General features: G+C 41.2%; 1 protein-coding gene across 1 annotated transcript; it reads left to right on the plus strand.

The window, feature by feature from the left end:
* Positions 1 to 2,575: 2,575 nt before the first annotated feature.
* DHRS7 (dehydrogenase/reductase (SDR family) member 7) lies at positions 2,576 to 20,990 on the plus strand. Its single transcript, XM_006864590.1, has 7 exons — positions 2,576 to 2,699; positions 7,313 to 7,465; positions 10,940 to 11,046; positions 11,917 to 12,156; positions 15,370 to 15,492; positions 16,838 to 17,053; positions 20,943 to 20,990. The coding sequence occupies exons 1-7, from the start codon at positions 2,576 to 2,578 to the stop codon at positions 20,988 to 20,990; spliced, it is 1,011 nt and encodes a 336-aa protein (XP_006864652.1).
* The last annotated feature ends 3,020 nt before the right edge of the window (positions 20,991 to 24,010 follow it).

Raw genomic sequence — 24,010 nt, forward strand, 5'->3', positions numbered from 1 at the left:
CTGACCGTGTTCTTCCCTTTTGGTTTTCTAACTCTAAATCTTTGCATATTTTATTATAGTATTTGGCTTTATCTTCACGAGCTGATCTTTGAAATTTTCTGTTCAGCTCTTGGATCTCAGAACAATTTTCTGTTCAGCTCTTGGATCTTGGTCAGTTCAGTACTGGACCATAAAGTTGGTTTGAACTGAAAGGTCAGTTGTTCAAATTCACCAGCTGCTCCTTGAAAACAGGGTTGCTATAAGTTGGAAGCAACTTGACGGTATTTGACAACAACATCATAAAATCAGTCATTTCACCACATCAGCAATCTTACATTGGAAAAAGAAAAAAATTAGTATATAACCTTCAACATAAGCAATTTCATTTTACCTGACTAGAGAAATGAGTCTTTGTGTAATTCAATAACATATTTAAAAAACAAGTTACTGTAATAAGATAGACATTTTATTATAACTAATATCTTCTCAGTGCAAAATTAACTTCATTTGTTCTACTTACCCATGAAAAAAAGCCAGCCTCAGAAGTTGTTGTTTCTAGGAAGAAATGACAACTACCATGGAAACAACACTAACTCATAATGTAGTTTGTTGTTGTTGTTAAGTGCCATCAAGTTGGTTCCGATCTGTAGTACCCCTGTATAGGGTTTCTGAGGATCAGCTGGTGAGCTTGAACCACTGACCTTGCAGTTCAAAGCGACTTTGCAGTCCAGCACATCAATCCACAGCACCATACCAGGACCCCATGAGGGTGGCATTTTGTTGTTGTTGTTAAGTGCCATCGAGTCGGTTCCAACCCAAAGCGACCCTGTATAGGGTTTCCGAGGAGTAGCTGGTGAGCTTGAACCACCAACCTTGCATAGTACCCAACAAAGTTTTGTTATCCTTAGGGTCACTGAGAGTGGACGAGCTCGATGGCCACTAACAACAAGATATTGTTTATAGTCATCGATGTTGTTGTTATGTACTGTCAAGTCAGTTCCAACTCATAGCAACCCCATAGGGTTTCCAAGGCTGTACACCTTTGTGTAAGGAGCTCTGGTAGCGTAGTGGTTACGAATCGGGCTGCGAACTGCAAGGTCCGCAGTTCGAAACTACCAGCTGCTCCGCGGGAGAAAGATGAGGCGATCTGCTCCCGTAAAGATTTACAGCCTCGGAAACCCTGTTCAGGGTCGCTATGGGTCGAAACCGACTCGACGGCACTTAACAACAACAACAACAACACCTTTGTGTGAGCAGCCTCATCTCTTTCATGTGCAGTGTCTGGTGTGCTGGAACTGTCAGCCTTATGGTTCAGAGTCCGTTGTTCATCCTGCAGAGGCACCAACCTACATATGGGTATGGTACAGATACAGATAAAGGAATTATTTACTTGGGGTTGCAGAGGAGGACGCTGACTTTAGCCTGGTTGGGTGCAGCTCTGATAGTTTACTTAAAACCATTCTGGGAGCAGCACTTTCTCTTTCAGCAATAGGCAAGTGCCATTTGCAATGTCATTTCTAAACTTTAGTTGATGGAAGTCAACTCAATTTAGGGATTGGGTTAATTACATGGAGGTTTTTTATTTATTTATTTTAAAGCAATTGAATGGATTGGTTACCCTGCGGTTAAAACATACACTGCACCAGCAGTTCCGCGGGAGAAAGATGAGGCTTTCTGCTCCCGTAAAGATTTAGACTCGGAAACCCTATTCAGGGTCGCTATGGGTCGGAACCGACTCGACAACACTTTAACAACAACACCAGGGTCCCCCATTTTGACAACAGGACCTTTCAATTTTGCAACCTGATGCTTGAATTTTTTCTTCAGTTCTTTTAGCTTGAAAAATGCTAAGCATATTCTTCCCTTTTGGATTTCTAACTCAGGTCTTTGCACGTTTCGTTATATTTGACTGTCTTCTCGAGCGGTCCTTTGAAATTTTCTGTTCAGCTCTTTTGCTTCGTCATTTCTTCCAGTTCGTTTCTTTAGCTCCTCTACGGTCAAGAGCAAGTTTCAGATTCTCTTCTGATGTCCACTTTGGTCTTTTTTTTCTGTCGTATTAATGAACTTTTGCTTTCTTCTCAATGGTTGCTGTTTGTGTTAAGTTCTGGTTCTCATTCATAGCGACTCCGTATAGGGTTTCCGAGGCTGTGGATCTTTGTGGGAGCAGAAAGTCTCATCTCTCTCCCACTGAGCCGCTGGTGGGCTAGAACCACTGACTTTGTAGTTGGCAATCCAGTGCTTATTCTACAGGGCCACATCGCTTTTTAGGCGTCTTGGTATGACACTTAGAATCAGCACTAGTCTGCTAAATACAAGGTTTATGGTTCAAATCCACCAGCTGCTGGTCCTTAGAAACCCTACACAGGGTCGCTATCGGTCACTTAACAACATTCAAGCTAAACAGTTGCAGCGATTTCCCAGGTTGCCGCACTCGCAGACGACTTTGGCTCAGGGCGCGTCCAGACCTCCCCCTTTTCCGCCCGCATTCTGGGCGGAGCCGGGGTGGCACCGCCCGAGACCCGGCTGTGATCCCTGCCGGCAGTGGCTTAGCTGGGTTCGGCCAGTAGTTTGGTGGGGCCGCGCCAGGGCTTTCACCATGACTTGGGGGCTGCTGCTGGCGGTGTTTGCGCTGCTTCTGCTCGTGGTGCAGCTGTTGCGCTTCCTGCGGGCGGACGGCGACCTGAGCTTAATGTGGGCCGAATGGCAGGGGCGACGGCCAGGTGAGCCCCCACCGCGGCCCCTCCGGAATCAGAGGCCGGGCTGTAAGCGGCCAGGGCGGGCCGCGCCTCCGGGTGGCGTAGAGCCTCGCGACGAGGAGGCTGCGCTTTTCGGAGGCTGCGGGCTGGGGCGGGGGAGGAAGACAAGCGGGTGAAGGAGGCTTTCTGCCCCTTTGTCTTCTCTCCTGATCGGAATATGGCCTTTCAGTGCTTCCAAACTGTTTAAGAGAGCGTTGGTGCCAGAGAAACAACGTGTGGTATTAAGGAAATCTCCTTTGTGAGAATCGGAAAGCTCAGTTTCTCCACTTCCTGAAGTTGTTTACCCTGTACTTTTCACTCTTCTGGAGTTTTGGAACAAAACCTGAGACTCCAGAGCCAACCACCTACGTACATACTGGAGTTTAAAGTAGAACAGTAGGGCGGGAAAAAAACCAGAATTTTGCCTGGAGTGAGATCATTTTTGTCATACCAATGGACATCATGCCTTTCCTTTGATGTGTCCCTTGTTTGATATTAAACGCATTCTACGAAGGGGCTTCAAAGAGTTTGTGGAAGAATATGAAAAGATGGTGAAATTTTTCCACCAACTTTTTGAATCCCGTTCCTATATGCTTGGTACTTTACACACAGGACTTCTGGTATTTACAACTTCACAAAGCAGGCCTAGTTAACCTTAATTTCCAGATAAAAGAAACTGATGATCGGAGAAATAAAATAACCTGCCCCACCTGGCTTTCGACCCTTAGGGACTTGAATGGGGGGCGGGATGGGGAGGTAGAGATGGGGAGGCAAGTGGCTTTCCCTGGATCAAAGTTTTTTTTATTTTTGGTATGAAAAAACTTATAGCATTTGATGACGTTTATTGAAAGTGGTAGCTATTAGCTCAGATAATATATGGTACTTTCTAACAGTCAGAGAGAGTGGGAGGAGTTTACGTGCTGGATATCATGTCCAGAGAGCTGAAAATTGGTGCTTGGGACTGAAAAAATCTTAGATGTTCCTATGATTAGTATCCCTCCAAAGCTCAGCCCCACTTAACAAAATCTTATTTCTTAGTATTTAATTTCATTTCTCTTTGGGTTTGCGTGGGTTTCATATACATGAGCAACACTGACATTGATGATTTTGTGGAAGAAACACTATGTATGAAAAGAAAAGATCAGGGCTACCAAACTATAGCATATAGATGGCCGTGATTAGTGGATTTTCTTTCCATTTATTCTCCATCTGGAAATCAGCTCTCAAGGTGGGCACGAGGTGCCTCTTGGCTGCCATTGGCTAACTTGTGGATGTTGTTTATGTTTGAACCTCAGTGCTTTTGTGTGAACTTGGACTTTGGGAATTAAGTAAAGATAGCTTACATTTTATTATTTAATTTTATAAAAGTTATTCCACCATCGTTAATTATGTTAAGTGTTGAAAGGGAAAAGTCAAGTTGGTTTTAAATCATACTGATCCTGTATAAGGTTTGTAAGGAGCAACTTGGAAACGTTGACCTTACTGTCAGCAGTCCAGTGTTTATCCTGCAGTGCCACACCAGGACTCCCTTTTAACCAATAGTTAAGTTAAATGTTGTTTTCTCATATCAAGCAAAATTTACAAGTTAAAATATCTCAGAATGATTTTTAAGGAATTATTTCACTTTTTCATAGTTTTAATTTTGCTGAAAAATAAGTTTGAATATTTTAAAAAATTATTATATTGCCATTGTATTGTTTTGTTGTTAAGTGCTATAGAGTTGGTTCCAACTCATAGAGACCCTGTGTAGGGTTTCTGAGGAGCAGCAAGTGGATTTGAACTGCCAATCTTATGGTTCACAGTCTAGTGCTTACCTGACAGAGCCACAGATTGTTAGTTTGTATGCACTGTGGGTTAATGCACTGGATTGCAAGTTGGTTTGAACCTCAAGGCCAGTGATTCAAGCTCATCAGCTGCTCTTCAGAAACCCTATAGGGTCACTATGAGTTGGAACCAACTCACTGGCAATTAACAACAACATATGTAATTTAATACTTTCTAGTTGAAGTCCTGATGTGGTGCTATAGGAAAAGTATTGGACTGTTAACCACAAGGTTGGTGGTTCAAACTCACCAGCTGCTCCTTGGAAACCTTGGGTTGCTATGAGTCAGAACCAACTCCACAGCACGCAGCAACAACAATTTACATAAATAAATTACGTTAAAAGTTCCTTAGGAGATGCAGAAAGTTGAATGTTAATAATTAAACATTTTTCATTTAACCTTTACCTTAATTTTTTAATTTGGCCTTTCTTAAACCTGGTTTGAATGAAAAGGCTAAGCTTTATACATATTCCTTTAAGGTATAAAGCACAGAGACTTGTACAGTACATAAACAGGTATACTACCCCAGGTGTGTCTGGGATACTAAAATTTCATGGAGGAGCTTTTAGGAAAAAGGTGCCTAAAAAATGACCCTTGGTTGTGGGGGAAATGATGAAAAAACAGGTTTAGGGAATGTAGAGTTTGACAAGAAAGTTGGGCCAACTCTATCAAAGTGAAAAAAATATATATATCCTCCTGGACTTCTTTTTAAGTTTATACCTTTTTGTCACTTCAAAAAATAGATAACATGTAACATAAAATTTTGAAAGTACAAAAAGATGCACAGTGAAGAGTGAAGTTTTCTCCTACCCTTGGTCCTTTGTCTTTCTGGAGGTAGATACTATTGCCTGTCTTTTGTAGATCCTAGTAGGGTCCCTGAGTGGTACAAGTGCTTTGCAATCAGCTGCTAACCTAAAGGTTGGTGGTTTGAACCCACCCAGCTCTCTCCTTCTAGAGAAATCAACTGCAGTTCAAGCATCTATTTCATATGTTTAAATTTAAGGGTGGTGTGGTGTTGTGGATTAATGCGCTGGACTGCAAAGTCAGTTTGAGCTGCAAGATCGGCAGTTCAAGCTCATCAGCTGCTCCTTGAAAACCCTGCACAGGGTCTCTATGGGTCAGAAGTGACTCAATGGCACTTAACAATAACAACAACAATTAAGGTTAGCAGTTCAAACCCACCAGCCTGCTCCTCGGAAACCTTGTATAGGGTTGCTATGAGTTGGAACCAACTCCATGACATTTAACAACAACAATTTTAGATATGAGACTTAGATCCAGAAAAATCCATGGCACAAATCCAGGTTAAGAAAACATTCTTAACAACTGCACATGTGAGAAAAATTCCGGGTTTAGTTTACAGTAACCTTGATATGAGTTAATAAGGGAAGTGGCTGCCAAGAAAAGATGAGGCAAGCTGGGCTGCATTTGTAGATGTTTAGTGCCTGTGTGGCGCTGTGGGTTAATATGCTTGACTGCAAGCTCCGTTTGAACTGCAATATTGGCAGTTCAAGCTCACCATCTGCTCCTTGGAGACCCTAGACAGGGTCGCTATAGCTTGGAACTGACTCGATGGCACTTAACAACAGTGTCTGAAGCAACAGCTGCAAACAGCAGCTGTCTTATGAGTGCTTGTTTATATGTGCCGGGTACTGGAGACACTGGTCCTTCATGAGCCTACCCTCTGGAGGACAAAGGAGGGGATTGAATCATCTCATCTCCTGTGTATTGTCCAGACCCCGTGGAATCCTGGGTCCTCCTACTCTGGCCAGTTCCCTTCGCTGAGAATACTGACCAACTAGAGTGTGTGCTGGAGTCCTGGTGTGGCACTGTGGGTTAATGCGCTGGACTGTAAAGTCACTTTGAACCACATGATCGGTGGTTCAAGCTCACCTGCTGCTCCTGTTGCTGTGGGTCGGAATCGACTCCAAGGCACTTAACAACAAGAACAAGAGTGTGTACCAAAAGGCGGGAGCAGAATAGTGAGGAAACTTGATGCCCTATCACAGGAGGGAATGTAGCAAAATTGGAGATGCTTATGGAGTCCTGGTGTGGCACTGTGGTTAATGCTCTGGACTGCAAAGTTTGTTTGAACTGCAAGGTTGATAGTTCAAGCTCACCAGCTGCTCTTTACAGCTCACTATGGGCCCGAACCAACTCAATGACACTTAACAACAGAACAATCAATATAGCCCCAGGGAGCCCTGGCAACATAGTGGATTATGAGTTGGGCTACAAACCACAAGGTCAGCAGTTCAAATCCACCAGCCACTCAGAGAGGGAAAGATGAGGCTTTCTGCTCCTGTAAAGATTCACAGCCTTGGAAACCCTATATATAGGTTTGCTATGAGTCAGAACCGACTCAAAGGCAGACTACCACCACAGCCACCATTAAGCCTCAGTACGCAAGAGATGAAAGGATTTAGGGAGGATTTGACAGCTGTCTTGAAATACACCTGGAATTATCCTGGGAAGAGAGGGATTGTTTATTCACTCTGATTCCAGAAAGCAAAACTGCTACTCTTGGGTGCTAGTTGGTAGACATTGAAGGCCAAGAGTTTGGACATAAAAACCAATGTATTGATGATAACTGTTACAAACATTACTTGTGTTTACAATCTTTTTTTATTAGGTAGGAGATACTGCCTTAGGACTTGTTTAAGATCCACACATTATATCGTGTTTAATGATGTTTTTTAAAATACCCCCACCATCTTTGATAGGTATAGTCTGTAGTTGACTTTTTCATCTTACTCTTCTCTCCTTTCTCTGTAGAATGGGAGCTGACTGATATGGTGGTGTGGGTTACTGGAGCATCCAGTGGGATTGGAGAGGAGCTGGCTTACCAGCTGTCGAAACTAGGAGTTTCTCTGGTGCTCTCAGCCAGAAGAGCGAACGAACTGGAAAGGGTGAAGAGAAAATGCCTTGGTAAGTCAATTAAAACAAGAGTAGTACATCCTAGAAATCGATCTTAGGTATTCAGAATCCAAACTCAAATTCAGTGTTTGGAATTTTGGGGTTTTGGGGACAGAACTCCTCAGCTCTTAACCTTCCAAGTGCTTTGACTGAAATGTTCTTTCTTTGGCTATCTGAATTACCAGCTGCCCTTCCCCTGTCTTCTGTTTTCCTGCTGCTTTTCTACTTGGTTGCCCTGGAGAATGACTTCCAGTTCTCCCAAATTCTGGTGGATTTTGAGTGGCCTGGTGACTCACATTTCATCTGAGAGAAAGAACAGTCTGGTTCTTACACATAGCTGTGTTTTAGCTGATCTAATGTTGCTATAACAGCAATACCACAAGTGCTTGGCTTTAACAAACAGAAATTTATTTTCTCACAGTTTAGGAGGCTAGATGTCCGAATGCAAGGTGTCAGCTTGAAGTGAAGTTTCTCTGTGTGTTGGCTCTAAGGGAAGATCCTTTATCTCCTTTTAACATCTGTGGGTCCGGTGTTCCTGGGAAATCCACATGTATCTTGACATCAGTTTTCCTCTGGGTCTAAGTTCTCAGCACAGGGAACCTGTGTCCAACAAACTTGCTCCAGTTCTGTGAAAAAAAGCCGACACAAAAACTGCACACAGGAAAATACTCCACTCTCATAAATGTGCACCAGAAAAATGCCCACATGGAAAAATATGCACATAGAACAATTCTTGCGTTCACAATATGATAAACTAATAAACGAACCCAAACCCTAACCCAAGCCTTAACCCGAAAGCTAACTTCAACCCAAAAAGTGCCTCTGCCTTTTACAGGAGAGCATTTCTATGGGCAGGCATTTTTCCGTGTAGGCATTTTTCTGTCTGTGCAATTTTCTTGTGTGTTTTTACGACAGTGAGTTTTTTTCTGTGTGCCATTTTCACCTGGACTTTTTTCACGTGCATTTTTTTTTTCTGCTGCCAGCTCTTCTTGTTAAATAGCCAGGTCCCGCCTTCTCTTGCCTCTCTCTCCTTTTGTCTCTTGTAACATAAGGTGATATAGGCCACACCTCAGGGAAACTCCCCTTACATTGGATCAGGACTGTGACTTAGTAAAGGTGCTACATGTCACCCTAATCCCGTACAACTGACTGACTGACCACATCCTGGGGGATGATTACCTAGCAGCCAAAGCACCGAGAATCAGGGCCCAGCCAAGTTGATACATAAATCTTAGCCATCACAGCATGGATGTATGTCACCATAAAACTTAATTAGAAAGGATTCTTACTCATTTGGGTAAAAATGTCAATTATTAAAATCACATGGGACAATAGGATGATTTTTAAAGGAAAAAAGAACAGAAATGGAATTAGGTATAAAAAAAATACAACATGTTTAATACCTGTCATTTGCATATAGGGCAACAATATTAATGTTTTGTTTGTGTGTGTTTCGTGTAGTTATGTTCACATTGAAAGTAGCCTTAAGTCATATCATTTATTTGTCATTGGGACATTTAGTACCTAAAATGAGATCATCTTGAATTTTTCAGCACATCATTTTTGATCATCTGGTTACCTGTCATCCTTTTAAAATCTTTAATTTTGCTGAATGAGCTAACCGCTCCAAAATGAGAGTTAGTGGCCAAATGAATCACTCAGTAAGACCACAACACCTCTTTCGTGATACTTCTTTCAAAGGCCTCTTGTGTTATTGTACGCTGGGGCCACTTTTTATGGGTAGGTGCTTTTCTACTGCTGTGAGGGGCAAACCCCACCCTGGCAGAGGAGATGAACCATATCCACCTCTCTTAGCTGGAACAAAGCCGGTTGTGTTCTTTTCATCTCTCAGCTCATTGGTGCACACTTTTTCATTTCTTTTAATACATTTGATGTTTTTCAATCTACTCAAGTGTCCACAATGCCTTTATACCTCCCTCTTATTTTTCTCTCCTTTCTTTGATTTTCTTATTGGTATTACTTGTATTTCAAGGTTGGAGGTGAAGAAGATTAGTTTCAGCTGTTCTTTTTTCTTTTTTTAGAGATACCTATTTATTTATTTTCTATTTATTTATTTATTTATTTATTTGAGTTTTTATTGTGAATTGAGTGAAAGTTTACAGGGCTGATCATCAGTTTTACATTCAACAAATCATATTCTTTGTTTCATTATAATGGTTATAATCCCCTCCATGTACCATCAGTTAACAAACAGTATTTCTCTCTATTCATTTTAGCTCCTTTTTTTTTTTTTTTTTAAAGCACTCAGGCATATGTAATCATTTAAACCACCAAAGGGCATATTCTGCCTCCTGGCTGCCAGCTCTTAGTCCCTCTCTTTCCGTGAATCTAGAGTCTCAATTGTTCTTTTGATGGACAGAAATAAAAAAGTTACAGCTCAATGTGTCTTTTGATTTTTGAATTCCAGGATTGTATCCTTTTCTTTGCTCGCCTACTGGAATCTTACCTCTGGAGGGAAGCTTGTACTATTGTTTAGCTCTGATCTTCTTCGTAAGGGTAGTTAAAAAGGAATGAGGGAGCTGCTGCCAGCAAGATAGAAGAGCCAGGAGTGGAATGTGCCCTTTGAACCTGGAGTCCCTGCACTGTGAAGTCAAAGTATATGGAGATCTCCAAGGAATACTGGGGCTACAGATGCTGAAATGAGACGAGGCCCTTTCCCCAGACAAGCACTCTGAATTTGGATTTCTAGCTTCCTTAGCTGTAAGAGAGAAAAAAATTATGGTTGTTAAAGCCAAAAAAAGAAAAACAAAATAAAAAACAAAGGAATGTGTATAAAAGAGCAACTAATTGGTTACAAAACAAAATGTACTTCTGTACTTCTAAAGAACTTATTCTAGTACAAACTCAGTTTCTACAGAATCCATTCTAAAGTTAGACTGTCTGTTTTCAAGTTCAAATGAATCATTCCGCTTCCTGTGAACCCCGTCAAGTTTTTGTCCGATACATTTACCATGTTACCACCAGTCACTGAGTGAAAAACTTCCTCAGGGCTACCCAGCAATGAATTTGTTGCCTTTTTTTTTTTTTTTTTTGCTTTTTGTTGTGAATTGGGTGAAGGCTTAGAGTGCAATTCATTTATCTCAGGTCACTGATTGCAATCCCAGAGTGTAACATGACTTATGGCCTCCTTATTTTTTCCATTTTCATTCCTCCTTCTTTCTCAACTCTTCTGAACACTGCCCTTGGGTGCATGCTGTCCTTTGTTCTCAAATAGTTGATGATCCTAAGGAGTGTGTACAGCCCTACGGTTATTGTTCCCTTGATGTACTTGATTATTGTTAGGCTGAAAGTATAGCTAAGGGGGTAAGTTCAGGTCTAGATCTAAGGAAGACTAAGGGCCATTATCTCAGGGGTCCCCCTAGTTATTAGAGTTGACAGTTCTTGTTAAATAACAATTCCAGTAGCAAGGAGCTTGATTGGACGGTGGCATAGCTTTCACACTAATTTTTAAATATCTTTGTTTAGAGAATGACAATTTAAAAGAAAAAGACATCCTTGTTTTACCCCTTGACCTGACCAACACAAATTCTCATGAAGTGGCTACCAAAGCTGTTCTCCAGGAGTTTGGTAAAGTAAGTAGCATCGGAATTGACATGGTCTTGCTTTGAAGAGGTTCCCATACATGGAGTTCTCATTACAGGGGTTCTAGGCAAGTGGGGAGTCCTGGTGTGGCACTGTGGGTTAATGCGCCAGACTGCAGAGCTGTTTGAACTGCAAGGTTGGCGGTTCAAGCTCACCAGGATCTCCTTGGAAACCCTATACAGGGTCGCTATGGGTCAGAACCAACTCGATAGCACTTAACAACAACAGGCAAGTGGGACCATGTAGTAAGAGTTGGCCCATAAACTGAGGCTTTTAATCTCTGTGAGTTTTTTACTTTGGTAATGAGTACTTTTCTTACCATTGTGAAGTGCCAATGAGTTCTGACTCTTAGCGACCTTGCATAGAGTTTCCAAGGAGCAACTGGTGAGTTTGAACCACCAACCTTGTGGTTAGCAGTCCAATGCTTATCCTACAGCACTATGTCAGGACTCCTTTCATATCCTTTGTTGTTGTTGTTGTTAAATGCCATCAAGTCAGTTCCAATTCATAGTGATCCTGTATTGGGCTTCTGAGGAGCAGTTGGTGGGTTTGAGCCACCAGCCTTGCAGTTAGCAGTCCAATGCTTATCTTACAATCTCACAGCAGGATTCCATTCATACCCTAACAAGCTTCTCCATGTAGTACAAAGGAAGCTAAAAGTTCACTTTTGCTTTGGATTTTATTACATTTATTACCTTGCATAAAGTAACTTAAAATGGGAGTTTAACTCCATAGTGAGCTTTGTTGATTACTTTTTTATTTGCTTTTGTTTAAATTGCTGACTTCGGGACCTAAACCATGATTCTGTTGATTCTTCAAGCTATGTCCCAAGCTTTCCTTTTCTAATTCTGTCTAACTAGATCGACATTCTGGTCAACAATGGTGGACGATCCCAGCGATCTTTATTGTTGGACACTAACCTGGATGTTTATAAGGAGCTGATGGATCTTAACTACCTAGGGACCGTGTCCCTGACAAAATGTGTTTTGCCTCACATGATCGAGAGGAAACAAGGAAAGATTGTTACCATCAACAGCCTCATGGGTGTCATGTCAGCGCCTCTTGCCAGCGGCTATTGTGCCAGCAAGCATGCTCTTCGGGTAAGGCTGCTCAACTCAGCAGTGATAGAACTGATTTAAACAGGTATAACTCTTCTGAGGTCTTTGGCCATCACTGCATGAGGTCACTGGAACGGAGCAGTGTTGTGAAGAGACCTTTGGTAGAATGTGTCTCCAGTAGATGTTTAAAAAGACTTGAGTCACACATACTTCTGACTTTGTAATGGATCATGGGGTTATATAAAGATAAGAACATACAGCCCTTGCCCTCAAGAAGTATCCAATCTAGCCAACATATCACCCTTCACTTTATCTTCATTCTTACTGCATCATGGCAAATTGGCAGGTTCAGACACTAGTTAGTTAGGCTAGAATCTGAACATGGATATGAGGAGTCTCATTCTGAAGAGCATTCCCTCTTTCCCAGAAAAGTATGTTGTTAAGTGCCATTGAATGGGTCCTGACTCATAGCGACTCTGTATAGGGATTCTGAGGAGTGTCTGGTGAGTTTAAACCACCGATCTTGCTATTCAAACCGACCTTTCGGTCCAGTGCTTAGCCTACAGCCCCACACCAGGACTCCATGTTACAGATACTTCATAAGTATGGTAGTGATGGTTATGTGCCATGGAGTCGGTTGAGATTCATAGCAACCCTGTATGGAGTTTCCAAGGCTGTAAATCTTTATGGCAGCAGAAAATCTTTATCTTTCTCCCACGAAACTACTGGTAGTTTCAAACTGCTGAGCTTGAGGTTAGCAGCCCGACTCATAACCACTATGTTACCAGAGCACCTTCCTTAAGTATATTGTTGTTGGTGTTAAGTGTCGTTGAATCAGTTCCAACCCATAGAGACCATGTATAGGGTTTCTGAGGAGTATCTGGTGAACTTGAACTACTGACCTGTGATTCAAACCACTTTGCAGCCCAGCACATTAACCCACAGCGCCACACCAGGACTCCTCCAAAAGTGTGGTGGTGGTGGTGGTGGTTATGTGCCGTGGAGTCGGTTCCGACTCATAGTGACCCTGTATAGGGTTTCTAAGGCTGTCATGCTTTATGGGAGCAGAAAGCCTCATCTTTCTCCCGCAGAATGACTGGTAGTTTTGAAATGCTGGCCGTGAGATTAGCAGCCCGACTCGTAACCACTACACTACCAGAGCTCTTTATACACTGTACTAGATGTGATTTCAAAAAAAGAGAGGCTTTGTTGTTCAATGTGTTGGTTTGCATGGTCCTCTATCATCTTAGCAAGCTTCGTTTTGTTTGTTTTTTTAGTCTATCTGTGAGCTGAGTCAGGCTCTGACAGCGTGAACCCTCCTCATAGGCCCTGTGGTGTTAGGGAGGCAGCATAAAGGCTGGTATCTGGTTAATGTTGTATCTCATATGAATGCACTGCGGGTAAGGTGTATAGGTTTTTTAGGAGCTAAACCAGCTTTATGGCAACAATGGAGTCTTGGAAAATTTCCCAATTTAGGAAAAGAGATGAGAAGTAGAATCTGTGTACTACCTACTGTTTTAATGATCTTAGACAGAATATAAAATGGCCAGTGTCTTTGTGTCTTTAGTTTTGAAAGTTTAGCTGGTTGCTATGGGTCAGAACCGACTCGATGGCACTTAACAACAAGCTGGTTTTTACTAAAGTCATTCAGAAGGCAGTCATATTCCATTTTTTATCTACTCATCTACCCTCTTATCATTCCCCAAAGATAAAAGTCTGGCAACTTAGTTAGCTAATGTATCTATATGAGATACACCACAAGTCGGTGACTGTAGCACACAGAAAGCTCTTTTCTCCGAGTTTAGGAAGTTAGAAGTCTGAATTCAGGGCACTGGCTCTAGAAGGGAGGCTTTCTCTCTGTGAGCTTTGGGGGACGGTCATTATGTGTTGGCTCCTTGGTGGTCTTTATGTGGCATGGTGACTTCCCATCTCTGCTCCCCTCGCTTTTTGTGTCTCTGTTACACCTCAAAAGAGATTGATTTCAGACATGCTATTGTTGTTAAATGCCATTGAGTCAGTTCTGATTCATAGTGACCCTGGAAAGCGTGTCTGAGGAACATTTGAGCCACTGTCTTTACTGTTAACAGTCCAGTGCTTAGCCTACAGAACCACACAGGACTCCAGTTTAAGACATGTTGTTGTTACATGCTGTTGAGTCAGCTCTGACCCATAGTGATCCTGTATAGAGCTTCTGAGGAGCAGCTGACCTTACAGTTCAAAACGACTTTGCAGTCCAGCGCATTAACCCACAGAGCCACACTAAGAGTCCATACCCTAGCCTAATAAGGAATCCTGGTGTGGTGCTGTGAGATAATACACTAGACTTCAAGGTCGGTTTGAGCCATAGCTGTTCAAACTCACCAGCCACTCCCTGGAAATCTTACACAGGGTCACTATCACTTAACAACAACAACAACAACCCTAATAATGTCTCTTAACAAAACAAAGGAAATCCATTCCCAAATAGGATTACCACCACAGGTTAGGATTTATAACACATTATTTTGGAGGGGCACAATTTAATCTATAACATTTGGTGACACTCAGCCTGTTAAAATAGTAAAATAATAAATTGAAAAAAGAGAATTGTTTCTCTGTGATAACTTCTACTAAGTACTAACCCCTTCTTATCACTCCGTACCCCAAACATTGGCTCTTTAGACCGCTGAGGTGGATAAAAATAAACCTGACCACACTGATTCTCAGTGGAGACTATACATGTACCTATTTTAGAGTGGGGACACGGAGTTTGGTTAAGAAGGATGCATCAGAATCTCCAGGTATGGTTTTTCACCTGTCCGTTTCCTGCCCACCACAGAAATCAGTGAGGTGAGGAGCTGCCACTTCCAAAGCATTTCATTCAGATCTAGAAAAAGCAGAGATTGTCTGTTCAAGATTGCCTTCAGTCTTAAGTTACAAATGTCTAGCCTGTTTGCACAATTAAACCTGCCTTCACTCAGACATTTCAGAGCATATATTTTGATAAATGTGTTGCTATTGTCCTTCATGCAATCCCGGTGTGGCACTTTAGGGTGATCACTGGATTGCTAATCCCAAAGTCAGTGGTTCATACCCACCAGATCCTCCTTGGAAACCCTAGAGGGTCGCTATGAGTTTGCACCAACTCAACAGCACTTAACAGCAACACTACTGCCCTTCATAAAAAGTTCAAGTGATTTCATGCCAATAAGAAACATAAGACATGTGTTTAATATAATTTTTTATTTTAAATATTATGATTTTTTGTCCTTTTAGGGTTTTTTTAATGGCCTCAGAACTGAACTTGCCACATACCCAGGTATAACAATTTCTACCATTTACCCAGGACCTGTTCAGTCAAATATTGTGAAGAATGCTTTTACTGAAGAAGTCAGAAAGGTAAAGATTTCTGTTTGGGAGACAATTTAAATGCTTTAGTAGATACATATTGGTGTTATAGTATTACATCTTAAGGATTCATGTTAGAACTTCTTATGAATTATTCACAAAACTTAAGATGTTATGAAAATTGTGAAGGTTAGCAGAATGCTGTTGCATCCAATTTTAATAAAAGCGAATGAAATTGCTAAACCGTTGCTTATAAGTAATCCACTATCATGTGGGTTATTAATGTTTAAGACATCCAGTTTCTACCATTTCATACATTTTAGCAACAGTGAAAGAGTCTGACTTGTAGTATACTAAATCTTATGGGGATTTTTAGAGGGATTCTGAAGAAGGAGTTTAGAAAAAGCCTTGTTGAACAGTGATTATTTTAGGCTAGTCATGCCAAAGTTTGTGCTCACAGATTATACACAGTGATCTAGCAAATAAATAGCAAATATCTCATAAAGAAGAGTCCAGTATCACTTAATAATACAGCATCTCTCTGAAGAACATGAATCTTCTTCTCCTTGAAGATTCATTTTTATTAGGTATATTATGTATATGCTTCTATATTAAATGTTCACAGATACATATTTTCACATTTTCTGTAGAGGCTCCAAGGTAAAATGAAAAAAACACCCAACTGAAACTAAGAGACTTGGAATCTAGATCTAGTTCTACCAGTAGTCTGTGTGAGCCCAGATGACTTACTGCTTTTTTGGACCTCAATTTAGTTACTGATAGGATGATAGTAGATTAACCAGAGTAGTAGAATCAGATTTTCCACTGCCAAGAAACACTTTCTATATTCTTCCTCTACTTTATCCCCATGGACCAAGGATTTATGAGATTTCATTTGCTAAATGTGTGAATTCATAATTTGTTTCTACATTTTTATTACAAAAATGATAAAACATCATTAAGCACAATAAGATGATACAGTTCTAGGAAGTGGGATAACTGTTGTTGCATGGAAGGGATTGCAATCATTGAGATGAAACAAAATGTACGGTTTGTTGAATGTAAAGCTGGTGATCTCTGTAAACCTTCAGAGAATTCACAATGAAAAGTTTAAAATAAATAATGTCGTTCTTAATAAAAGCAAAGACTCTTTCTTCATTTTTTACTTAGCCAGCAGAATCTTATCTGATAAATGTTATCTGTTAGGTTTCTTGAATATTACAAATCGTTTATAAATCCCCATTAGTACCACTGGGGACTCTTGATTGGGCAGGAGACTCCACAAAAGGAACTACATAATTAAATGGACTCTGTATAATTTCTAGCTTCTAAGCTCTGTAAGACAGCTTGGATAAATATGCAGCATTCTGGGCTTTACTTTGTTTAATTTTCTAAGTCCGTAGGCTGTGAGGGGGACCAGTCCTTCAAGATGGCAACCAGCCGTTGTGTGCGTTTGATATTAATCACTATGGCCAATGATTTGAAAGAAGTTTGGATCTCGGATCAGCCTTTTTTGTTAATGACGTATTTGGGCCAATATATGCCGACCTTCATGTTGTGGCTCTCCAGCAAGTTAGGGAAGAGAAGGATTGAGAATTTTAAGAATGGTGTGGTAAGACCAATTTACACATTTCTTAATAAGCCTTGTGAATTTTGCAGCAAAGTTCAAACTTTTCTAGTGCTTTTAAAAAACGTTCCTAATTACCCCTCTGTCAACCTCATGATATAAATTTTAAAACATGATTCCTAGGTATATCTGCTCATGTACTATATTGTAGAAAATGAAGTTTTCTACCAGGTAAAAGCAAATAAAAGATTGAATTCCTAAGATTGCAGATTTCTCCTTACACTTACCGTTTGACTGTTGTTAAGTGCCATCCAGTCGATTCTGCCTCAGAGAGAGGGTCCCTATACAGGGTTTCCAAGGAACAACTAGTGGGTATGAACTTCAGATCTTGTGGTTTGCAGTCCAGTGCTTACCCTGCAGCGCCACACCAGGTGTCCACATTGTTTGACTAATGCATGCTAAAATCTGTTCCTGTTGTATCTAAAATAGTGTTCCCTAAATTTTTCCTTCAGAGCCATTTAGAATTTTAGGAAGAAGAACATCAGCTTTAGTCAGGAATTTTGCCCATAGTCCCTCTCTTATCACTTGCGATGTCTATTGCAGACTTTCCCAGTTCTAGCCTATGGGAGGTGGGAGTCCCTGTCCCAAATGCTCTCTTCCCCCACAAACTCCTACCCATCCTGCCAGTCCCAGCACAGGTGTCACCTCCCTTGGGTGATACTGGGCCTCTGCTTCTCCCCAGGTGCATGTCAACAACCCTGGTTAGCTCTGTCCAAGTATTTACTGCATGGTTCAAACTGATGCACTTACACTGGGTAGTTCTGCTCCCTTTGACCTCGTTCCTGAAATTCGCTGTGCTTTTAAGATGTGCTTCTATCCACGTCCAAGAAAATACACAGAGTACTCATTCTTTCAGCCCTCATTCTAAATAGCAGATGGGAGAGACTATCAACTATTTCTGAGACAGCTATAGCCATTAAAAGAATGTAAGATCTAAACACTTAATGTTAAGTCAAAATGTATAGATTGTCATTAGACAACATTTATAACTGCCAATGGTTGTTATTGTTAAAGTATTTCAATGGTTGTTGGTACATATACATATGAATAAATAAATATATATGAGAACTGTAAATATGGGATCCTATGTATGTACTAGTGTGGTGTAGGATGAAGCATTGGATCACAAGGCTGGTTTGAACTGCTAGGTCAGTGGTTCAAATCCATCTGCTGCTCCTTGGAAGCCCTGTACAGGGTCGCTATGAGCTGGAACTGATTCATCAGCATTTAACAATAACAACAATATCATATGTACTATATACTCTGAACTCCTGGTGTGATGCTGTAAGATCAGTACTGAACTGCAAACCCCAAGGTCAGCAGTTGGAAACCACCAGCTGCTCCTTGGACAGTCTATACAGGGTCACTATTAGTTAGGACCGACTTGACAGCACTTAACAACAACAACGACATTATATACTCTACCATTACCTAAGCAATCTACTAATTGCTAGAACTTTAATTTGTTCCAGCTGTTTACAGACTAAGCTAATTGACTGAAAATGAATTAGAGGAGAAACAAAAGCAAAAAGTAAAAACCCAAGAATGCTTAAAAAGCTTTAAAGGTTATAAAATTGTTCCATGGTGTACTAAAACATCCAGAACATGAAAATCATGAAGGGGCTATTCATTTTTTACCAAATTGTAATATAGAGTAGTTTACTTTGGGCCAGGGGGCCTGGTGTGGCACTATAGGGTCAGCACTGGACTGCTAACCCCAAAGTGGGCAGTTCAGATCCACCTGCTGCTCCCTCAGAAACCTTATACAGGATTGGTATGAGTCAGAGCTGACTCAGCAGCACTTGACAACAAGTTCATTTCTAAGTGTTTTGATAATGGTGTAAGTTGGTTGTGTGGGACTGGTTCTAAAGATAGAACTTCATCAACAATTACTTCTGAGTTGTACATTTGGAGGACAGCTGTGTCCAGTGATGGGCAAGAGTTGGGAGGGAAAGACCCCCTTACTAGGAGAGGTTGCAGGGCATGCTGGGAAAGCACATGGACCCTCATGCTGTGGAGTCGATGCTGTCTCATGGAGACCCATGTTCAAATCCACCTCATAGCCACAGGCAGGTTACTTCTCTATTACTCAATTTTCTCATCTATAAAATGGAGCTGAATGACGGTAGGGGGTTAAGCAAGTTGGTACGCTAAAACCTGCAAAAGCTGGACTCCAGATCAGGCAGAAACTTGTCAGTGAAGGAAAACTCACTGGGTATTAATAGGTAGGAATTGCCATTGAGAGCTATAGGAAAGTGGTAAAACTGCATCCTGTCAAAGGCAGAGAAAGACCCAGAAAACTCGCAAGACCCAGAAAAACAGAAATCTCATGAAGTTCCAGCTCTCACAGGTTGATATCACTAAATACGGAAAGCTCTTAAAACAGCTTGGAGTGTTATGCTTTCTAAGCATTAACTCTTAATGCCTTTATTTTCTTTTTAATCCTGATGGCAGCACTGCCATTTAATAGTGAAGATCAAAGACCTCAGTCATGTGACATGGAGAGAAGGCATTCTAGAAAAAATTGTTTCAAAGGGGCAAGTAGGTCCAGTAGTTGTTTAGAATCCTGGTGTGGCACTGTAGACTGTTAACCTCAAGGTCAACAGTTCAAACCCTCCAGCTGCTTCTTGGAAACCCTAGATAGGGTTGTTGTGAGTAGGAACTGATTGGTAACACCTAACAACAAACAATAGTAGTTGTTAAGGAGTCTTGGTGGCACTGTGGGATCAGCATTGGACTGCTAACTGCAGGGTCAGCTGTGCAAACCCACTATATGCTCTGCAGGAAAAGAGGAGGCTGTGTGCTCCAATAGGATTTCGTCTTGGAAACCTTGTATAGGGTGGCTGTGAGTCGGAATTGACTGGATGGCAGTGGATATAGCAGTTGTTCGGGTTCCTATTGTTGTTGTTGCTGTTCAATGCTGTTGAGTTGGTAACGACTCAGAGTGACACTGTATGGGGTTTCCGAGATTATGCACATGGTGAGTGCACTCAGGAGCCAACCAGAAGGTTTGAGATTTGAGCCCATCCAGAGGCACCTGGTCATCTACTCCTGAAACACAACCATTGAAACCTTAGGAGGAAGAATACCAGTTTGACCCACATGGCCTTGCCATGAGTTAGACTGAGTTGACGGCAACTAGTTTTATTATTTTTAGAGATCAAGAACACTAGCAGTGCTGAATTTTGTTTCCATAATTTCCCCCCTTACTTAATGCAAATTCTTAGAAATGGTAAATACCCATCCTCCCAAGTAAAATGTCACATCTTAAGGAGTATCAACTTGTCTTGACTTACTCTTCAAACATTGTAGTAAAGGTTCACAAGTCATTTTAGAATTACCTAGCTAATATTTTAATTTTAAGTACTCTTACCTATTCTAGTAGCCCTCTTGTGGCGCTGTAGAATAAGCACTGGACTGCTAACTACAAGGTTGACAGTTCAAACCTACTAGCTGCTTCTTGGAAACACTATACAGGGTTGCTGAGTCAGAACCGACTCAACGGCACTTATCAACCAATGACAACATTCTTGTATTTATTAAGACAGTTCACTGTGGGTTTTATACTGGTCCACCCACACAGACTCCCTGGTCCAGAGAGTAATAAGAGAGAGTTCAGCATTGAAGAAATGACCTGAGCAGATGCTAATCAATATTTATTACCAGAGAGCGATAGCAATGTGTTAAAGATTTTGTTGTTGTTATAGATCTAGAATTTTGGTTGTGATTTTTATTCTAACTTAAGCATTTCCCTAGTTTTGTAAATATTCTCAACATTGAATCATAATGATATAGCTCCACCAAACATAAGGAATTACTGAAACTGGAGTAACTACAAGGAGAGACTGATTCACATATTGCTACTCTGTTACAGGATGCAGATTCCTCTTATTTTAAACCCTTGAAGAAGAAGCATGAGTGAAGGAGCACTCGCATTTTTCAAGCCAGTGGAGAAGAAAAATATGAAAGCAGCGATCTTCTGTACTGAAGACTAATTTATGATTCTATTTTTTAATAGATGTAACTTTCCTTTCAACATATAATGTAATAATAAAAGATTGCCATAAATCTTGCAATAATGATATTAACACATATGATATTCTTGAATAAAAGAGTATTTTAAAATACTCTAGTGTATATGCTGGACTCCTGGTGTGGCGCTATAGGAGCAGCACTGGACTGTGAACCACAAGGTTGGCAGTTCAAACCCACCAGCTGCTCCTTGGAAACCTTCTACAGAGTCAGTAATGAGTCAGAATCAACTTGACAACACTTAACAACAACAGTGTATATGCTAAAAATCTAGAACAACAGAATGCCAACGAAAGTATTACAATAGTTTATTTAATATAAATGTATGGACTATTTCCCGTAAGGACTATTTCCCATCAGAGTGCGGATCCACACATACATACAAAGAGGTTTCTGAAATGGTCCTTCCTCCGAGAGATATACGCTCTCTTAGAAGAGTTGATAACTATATGCTATATATGATAAATATATGAATGACTGTGTTTTGAAATGGTAGGTAGGACTTGTAGCACATGTTACATATATTTGTGGTACTGGAGTACTTTGTATTAGTTAGTTTATTCCTCCTAACAGCCTTATAAGGAGCTCTGGTAACGTAGTGGTTACGAATCGGGCTGCGAACCACAAGGTCAGCAGTTCGAAACTACCAGCTGCTCCGCGGGAGAAAGAGGAGGCTTTCTGCTCCTGTAAAGATTTACAGCCTCGGAAACCCTGTACAGGGTCACTATGGGTCAGAACCGACTTGACGGCACATAACAACAACAACAGCCTTATAAGATAGGTGATATCATCCCCATTTATAGATGAAGGAGGAAACACCCAAAGCAACAAGGTGGTACTTCCCCAAGGTCACAGAGTTAGCTCCTAAGGGGTAAAGCCAGGATGAAACACAGCTCAGGAGGACTCCATTGGCAACTCCTGACTAGTTACCAAAATGAACTTACCTTAAACCTTATAGCACTTTACAACAGGAAACATAGATAGCCCACAATGAAAAAGTCAGCAAATACTCCTTGAATAACTTTTCAAGAAGGATATAACAAAAGAAAAACATGATTTTTATCTACAAGCAGCTCAAATTTTAATTGGAACTAAAGTAACATACATAAAATCACTGGCATATAGTGGTTTGGGGGAGTTGGAAGTGACCCGATGGCTAATGCTTGGAAACAGGGAAGGTGGTATGTGATGGAGGTACTACATGGGGTATAGTAGTTGTGCACATAGCATGCACAACAACATGGATATATACCAGAACCCTGGCGATGAGTACTGACAGTAAGAAGCATTGAACGAAATAAAACACATTGTTGTTCACATATGTTTAAGCATATGTGTGCAGAAAATAGTGTTCATTGTGCAAGCAAGCATACAACAGAACAAAACACGTTGTAGTTAAGTGCCATTGAGTCGGTTCCTACTTATAGCGACCTTGTATAGGGTTTTCGATGAATGGCTGGTGAATTTGAACCACTGACGTGCGGTTCAAACCGACCTTGAGGTCGAGGATATAAGTATGTATTGTAATAGCCGCTTAGGGTGGGTAAAGAACTGGGGGTGTGGTTATAAAGTTGTAATAAATAAGAGGTCTCTTGTATGACCCATGCTGAAAGTGTGCTGTGAATTTAGAGTTAGGATTAATTGAGTACATTCTACCTGAAATTTAACAAGATAAATCTCTGGACAGTTTTATTGTTTTTTTGTTGTTGTTGTTGTTGTTAAGTGCTGTGGAGTCGGTTCTGACTCAGTGACTCTGTATAGGGTTTCCAAGGAGCAGCTGGTAAGCTTAAACTGCTGACCTTGCAGTTCAAACCAACCTTGTAGTCCCGCACATTAACCCACAGTGCCCCATCAGGACTCCTTTAGAATGCTACAAAAAAAATGTCATGTGGCATAGTATAGACTAAGTGCTATAGTTCAGAAAAGGGACAGACATCTGTGGATGGAAGAATAGTGTGGAAATCTTTCGCAGAGAAGGTGTATGGTTTTCTGTGAGCCTTGAAATGAGGGTGGGACAGTTGAAGACAGTCTTCAGGAAGTTGAGTTGGGGTCCAGTCTAGGTTTATTATGTTCATCATTGAATCCCCAGAGCCCAGCATTGTGCTTGCTAACATTTAGTGTTGAGAGTATGTTGTTAGGTGCCATCGAGTTGGTACCACCTCATAGTGACTTTATGCCCAGCAGAAGGAAACACAGCCCAATCCTGGGCCAACCTCACTACTGTTGCCACGCTTGAGTCCATTGATGCCGCCACCTGGCCAATCCATTTTGTTGGGGGTCTTCCTCTTTAGTAGGCAAACATTCCTTGCCTCTAGAATGTCATGAATGAAAACTCATGGTACCGGAAAGAGGGAACATACAATGATATCAGTTTGCTCAATTACTCCAGTCACTGAAGGGCAGCACATTTAACACAACATTGAGCCATGATATTGCACTGTAGGATAAACACTAGACTGCTAATCGCGGTAACTGCAAGGTTGGCAGTTCAAACTCACCAGTTACTCTCAGAAATCCTGAACAAGATAGTTGTAAGTTGGAACCACGTCAATGCACACACAACAACAAAATGATCTTTAAAAAATTCAACTGTCTAGAGCAGAGTGTGGGACCCTACCCAGAGAACTAGTGATGCCAGAGATGGAGGCAGAGACAACGATGTGGAGAGATGGAGCAGCTGGGGACTTTAGACCCAGAGAGGGAGAGGAGCTGTGTGCTGACGACTGGGGGGAAGGCTTGTAGGGTATTCCCTTTGGTTGGTTGATGATGCATGGATGGAATTATAACCATGGCAATGAAATGATATACGATAGGATGAATGTAAAGCTAATGTTCTCCCATGTAAACTGTCACATGATTCACAAACATTAGAAAAAAGAAACAGTCAAATGAAAGCTGGACACAGCATTG

This window comes from Chrysochloris asiatica, unplaced genomic scaffold (assembly GCF_000296735.1).
Source record: "Chrysochloris asiatica unplaced genomic scaffold, ChrAsi1.0 scaffold00067, whole genome shotgun sequence".
NCBI classification, from domain to species: domain Eukaryota; kingdom Metazoa; phylum Chordata; class Mammalia; order Afrosoricida; family Chrysochloridae; genus Chrysochloris; species Chrysochloris asiatica.